Genomic DNA, 6,000 nt, shown 5'->3' with positions numbered 1-6,000 from the left:
AAATAGCCCAGTGCATAGGAAGTGCGCATGACGCATGCGTGTGGTCGAGCGAGAGCGGGAGAGCGAGCGTGTGTGACTGTGTTAGGGGCGACCGGAGCAGTGAGAGAGAGTTAAGTTAGCAGTTAGCTGTGACAGTAATACAGTGTATGTACAGTTCGAGCTGTTCTGACAGAGAATAAATGCTGCAACTCCTCAAGACTGAAGTTGAGTTCCCGTTTCTTGCTTGCTACCTGTTGATAAAGTGGAGGGAGTTAACCCCGAAGTTAGCGATGACTTCGGCCCTGGAGCAGTAAACTAAGTCTCCCCTGTGCTTCCCGACCACGGTCTGGACGCTGAAGCAGGAAAGGTTAACACCTGGTTAACTGGTTTCACAGTTTATCCTCCATTTAACTAAAATAGCCACACATTACAACCCTTAAATAACTATTACATTCTGCTAAAGTAACACAGGAAATAGACATAAAGGATAATATATGACTTAGCAGAGCCAATGAGTCACTGAAGTCAAACCGCTGGAGGTCAGTAAAAACAGGAATTTCATCTGGTGTCAAGTTGCACTTTAAAGTAAGCAAGAAGTGCGCTGAGTCATGTCAGTTTGACTGTGTCGTCATACAAACACGAAATTATGAGGGACTGTTTGTTTTTGCTTTGCTCATGTGTTCTCTAAATTTAGTTGTGATTGCTCAATTACATGTTTCCACATCCTCAGGTTTGTTTGGGGGGATTTTAAAAATATACATTCCACAATTACACATAGAGAGTCTTCAAAAAGCTGCTTTATATAGTCAAGATCTTTTAATTCAATGTGTTTGAGTTAAATTAAAATGGGAATTTTCCATCATTTATCCATCAGAATTAATGGGTTAATTACTTCTGGCAGTGTTGAAGATTCACTGAAACAGCCTTCAGACTTGTATTTTGGAGATAAAATGTACAGAAAATATAATAAATCAGTTAAATAGATAAACATAAGCCTGATTTGAAAACATTTACTGACTTTATGAGGGTGTGGGGTAATTTAAACATCTTATTCATGACCCTGTGATTCAGTGTGTGCATGTAGTCCAGTGTAACACACATACACACGGAGAGAGTTAAACAACACAAAGGCGGTCTGAACTCCACCCATGCCGCGTCACTGTCGACCTTTCTTAACAGGTGTCACATCCAGTTTCTTTCCATGTTCTCAGCGGAGGGAAGGTGATTCCCGCAGTCTTATTCTTCCCGGATCCGGAGTGTGTGTCCGGGCTGCTGTGGAAAGTTCCTAAAGTTTGCTGTCAGGGAGGTTGGAGAGGGAGGTGCGAGCTCCGTGAGTGTTAAAGCGGCGCTGCTGCACTGACTCGCGGCTCCTGCAGCAGTTTGTGTGCGGCTCGGAGCTCCAGGATGTCGGCCGTGAAGGCGCTGCAGCAGTGGTGCCGGGTCCGGTGTGAGGGCTACCGGGATGTGTCCATCACCAACATGACCACGTCCTTCAGGGACGGCATGGCTTTCTGCGCCCTCATCCACAAACACAGACCCGATCTCATGTAAGTAGGAGCTGAAACCAGCAGACTGGACGACGGAGAGGAAGTTTTCAGTTCAGACTCTTTAGAAACAAACCTTTTAACTTTAACCTGCAGTCTGTTTACAACACAGACTGTTTAGGGAACAACATCTCCTGCTTTCATTATGATTTACGTTGCAATGGGACTTTATTAAAGGGAACAGTTGAGTCTCACTGGTCTGTAGGAAAAACAGGAGCAGCAGAGGAGCTCAACTGTGGACTGATGGATTCAGTCTGTAGAGCACTTCTGCTGCTGACAGGGGAAGATTGTAGAGTAGCTCAACTGATTAAAAAGATAGAAATTATAATTACATTAAAGAAAAAAACATATTCACATATTTGTGTTTAAAGTAAATTTGTTGTCACGGTAACCAATAAGCTGTGAGCTACAACAGGCTGACTGCAGAGTGCACACCTCCATCTGAGCTGCAACGATTAGTCGATTAATTGATTAGTTGATAGACAGAAAAATAATAGCCAACTATGTTGATAATTCTTTCGAGTCATGAGAAAAGAAGAAAAGCGTCTTAAATGTGAATATTTTCTAGTTTCTTTAGTCCTCTATGATAGTAAACTGACTATATTCGGGTTGTGGACTGTTGGTCAAGACAAAACAAGATATTTGAGGACGTCACTTTGGGCTTTGGGATCATTTGGGAACATTTTTCACCATTTTGCAGACCAAACTAATTGACTAACGGAGAAAGTAATCATGAGATTAATCATTAATGAAAATAGTCATTAGCTGCAGCCCTACCTCCATCCAACATGAGTCAGCTGTAACACATAAGACCATGTTTTTCCAGTGAGACAGCATGGGAACCAGCTGAGAGGTCAAAATATTTAGCTTAAAGTCACAGATGAACTGTCCAGCTTCTGCCACTCCATGTGTTGTAGTGTAGGAATGTAAACTAGACCGAACAAACCTAAACATTAACAATTCAATTGTTTTAAACAATATCCACTTTCATGTAGTGTTACTTAACATCCACAGTGGCCCACAGGGGGAACCGTCATACAGAGAGTCTGCATGTTTTTACACGTGGACTGGATTTGAATCTGTCTGTGCAGCTTTCAGATCAGCGACTGGACATTTCACTCATGTCTGTAACACCCATTACACAATATTTATAAGACACTGTGCAGAGCTGTAAACAACAAGGGGGACTTGAGATTAGACCCCCTTAAAATTCCCCCTCCGCTCAAAAATGTGTTTTACTTATCGCCACTTGGATGTTTTAGCTTCACTGTGCAGAGTTTGAAGCTGTTTTCGCGTTCGTCTGTACTCACCTTAAATCTCAGAGTTCAAGACATGTTCCTGCGAGCTATAACTGTGACGTCACAACTAGTTTGATGCGGAAACCCGAAGCCTCCGGTTCACGTGTACTGAGAACAAACGTTACAGTGAAGTAGGAAGTATCATATGTAGAGCTGCAACAATCAGATTAATGATTGTCAGTGATTTTGATAGTCGAATCTTTGCAGAAATTGCAACAACTCACTGGTTCCAGCGTCCCAAATGTGAATATATTCTGTTTTTTTTATACTCCTATGTGATAATAAACTGATTATCTTTGAATTCTGGACTATGGTTGGAGAAAACAAGACTTTTTAAAATGAAACCATTTGCCTTTTTAGTGAAAACATATCAGATGCAAATTATTATTCACCGCTGTATGTTTCTATATGTCTTAAAACATGTCTGGAGGGGATCTTTAAAGACTTGACTTGAGATCTGAAAGCAAAAGTGTTCATTTTGACCTTTAAAATAACAAAGAGGGCAACAGGCACATAGCCATATATCTCACATATTTAATCTTAATGCCTATTCATTGAAAGAAAGCTCTCAGCTGTAAAGGACAATATTAACACAGCTTTGAAAGGAATGGTGAAATGTAATTTTGAGTAGTCAGAGTCCTGAGAGACTGAATTTGCTTATCAAGACTTGTGACTTGACTTAGATCTGCCCTGAAGCAGCTCAGTGAGAGACAGACTGGATTTGGACTTTCCCCAAAAGACGTAGAACCAGCTCTGTTTGTTCTCGTGTTGTAAATCAAACATGCTCTTACCTCTGCTGTTCACCCAGTTTGTCTTCATGTCGATCGTCCTCGTCAATCTGGAGCTGCAATCAAACGTGAGAGCTTTGTTTGGTAGCTGCGCAACAGGGAAAGGAAAGGAGAGGATGTCACCCGGTTTTAGGACGACAGCTAAATATTGTCATGATCAGATTCTTTCTACATGTTATCAATCCATTTTATTTCCCCATTATTGTTTATTTATTTTTCTCTTATTCAAATCAAGGGTCTAAGGATAGAGGATGTTGCACTGCTGCCCCCTGATGCTATACAATTGACATGACTTGATCTCTTGATCACTTGTTAGATGAAATCATTAATTGTTCAGTCAATTAAAAAGTCAGAAAACAGTGAAAAGTTCTCAGAGTCAGAGGTGATGTCTTCGTCTGACCAACATTTACATTTACACATTTACATTCATAATAAAACAGAGAAAAGCAGCAAATTCTCACACAGAAGCTGGTTTTGTTCCTTAATAACTGACTGAAATGAGTAATAAATCATCAAAACTAGTGTTTATATTAGGTTTATTGACCAATCAGTTAATTTGCAAATCATCTCAGCTCTGTGCAGTTTTTCTGCAAGTCAGTTTGGAGCCAGAATCAAATTTCGGAAATTGAGCTCTGTTGTATTTCTCCAGGAAAAATAAACAACATCAGCTTCTTTGTACTTTCCCAGGAATTTCTCGATAACTAGCAGGGAGTTTCCATCAGGGAATAATAGTTTATATTTTAAGTTGACAGCTGTAAAGTGTTTAGTGTTTTCAGATGGTTTGAATCAGATCTCTCCTCGCCTGGTTTTGGATTAATTTTTTAAATGTTCCAAAGACATGAGTCGCCATCTCTCACTGAACTTTAGGCCAGTTTGACACACAGGCGCCTGCTATTGTTCCAGAAAGGTCATCATGACAGACAGTAGTTTCATTTTAAGAAGAGACAAAGCTATTCCAGTTCTTTCCACTCCTGTTTTTACCCGCAGCCACACCAGCATGGCGGCATATTTCATGTTTACATGGACTAAAGCATTAAACATTGGTTAAAACTCAGCTCCACTTCATTCAGTATAAACATTTTCATGCCTGTGATGCGCTCTCATGCCTGAGATTTCTGTAATACTTCTGCACTTATGACACTGCAGACATGTGATCAGTGACGCCACATCTGTCGTGTAATTGATCACATTGTCAGTGTTGTGACATATGTCAAACTGAGGGGGCTGTGTATGACTAAACAACACATGTTTGGTCTAGACTGCTTGTAAACAATTGAATGAGGAAGGGAAGTTGGATCACAAGTGTTTCTTACTAATGTTTATCCTCTGTTGCAGAAATTTTGATTCCCTGAATAAGGAAAATGTCTATGAGAACAACAAACTGGTAAGACATGTTCAAAGTCTTCATATTTACTCATGCAAATGTTTTGCATGTCTTGCAATTCTTCTGACAGATGTTTCCTTTATAAGCCTCTTAATCCGTTGAGGGATTGATCTCATCTGCATCTTATTCAAGAGTTATTTAAATCCTGAGAAAATTAGTTGATTAAAACAGTCGATGGACAGAAACAAATCACCAGCTATTATAATTTGGGGTAGGAAATGTTTGAAAGTTCAATATTGGTGCGAATAACTAACCAGAGTTTCAGTACCAATGCCAAAACAATAACTTTTTTCTCTATCATAGTCTGGGGAATATAAACATGTTTTAACCTTTCTTTCATTTAAATCTGCATTAACTGATTTATTTTTGGTCAGTTGGGGGCAGCGGAAACAAGTTGTGGACACAACATTGATATATCATCACCTTTTTAAGCTGATATGTTGAACTTGTTAGCAAACAGTTGCTTATTTACACATCCAGCAGTTACAGAACAACATTATCATTCATTTGGAGTTGTGTTTCTGGCCGCTTGAGGAACGTAAATATTCACTCTCTTTTAGCTCCAGTTTTGGTCTCCACCCACTCCTGAGAGAAATATCTGGCTCTTTAGCTACTAAATACTCTACTATGTTCACCAGCTAGTCTACAGCTAACTGTGTCTGTTTGCTAATTGGTGCTGAGGTAGTGTTCAGTGAGATTTTAGAGCTTTTTCTCTGAAAATGACTGCTTACTGCGGCCAAAAACAACATTATGAGAGCTGTGAGAGTGAACCAAAACAGTAAAGTTGCGGCCGGACAGCTAAACAATGAGCTGAAACTCGCTATAAAGCTGCGTAAAGATGAAGGGAGCTGCAGAGTTGGGTGTTAATTCTCTGTAGGTTCATCACCACGTTCATCACTGTGAGTGATGCCTCTGTCATATGATGATTACACATCATCATATGATACATTGTTCACATAAAAAACATTGATTATAGCCACTTTAACAAAATACACCAAACTATGCAA

At 39.9% G+C, this 6,000-nt stretch overlaps 1 protein-coding gene across 1 annotated transcript in view; it reads left to right on the top strand.

Moving 5' to 3' along the window:
* Positions 1-414: 414 nt before the first annotated feature.
* The window catches only part of micall2b (mical-like 2b), a 20,703-nt gene continuing 15,117 nt past the window's right edge, over positions 415-6,000 (top strand). The window contains exons 1-2 of the mRNA XM_042429608.1: positions 415-1,526; positions 4,945-4,993. Of these exons, the coding sequence (XP_042285542.1) occupies positions 1,384-1,526; positions 4,945-4,993 (192 nt within the window). The 5' untranslated portion in view covers positions 415-1,383. The remainder of the gene's footprint in view (positions 1,527-4,944; positions 4,994-6,000) is intronic.

This window comes from Thunnus maccoyii, chromosome 2 (assembly GCF_910596095.1).
Source record: "Thunnus maccoyii chromosome 2, fThuMac1.1, whole genome shotgun sequence".
In the NCBI taxonomy this organism is placed as follows: Eukaryota; Metazoa; Chordata; class Actinopteri; order Scombriformes; family Scombridae; genus Thunnus; species Thunnus maccoyii.
This window is presented reverse-complemented; position numbering and strand designations above follow the sequence as displayed.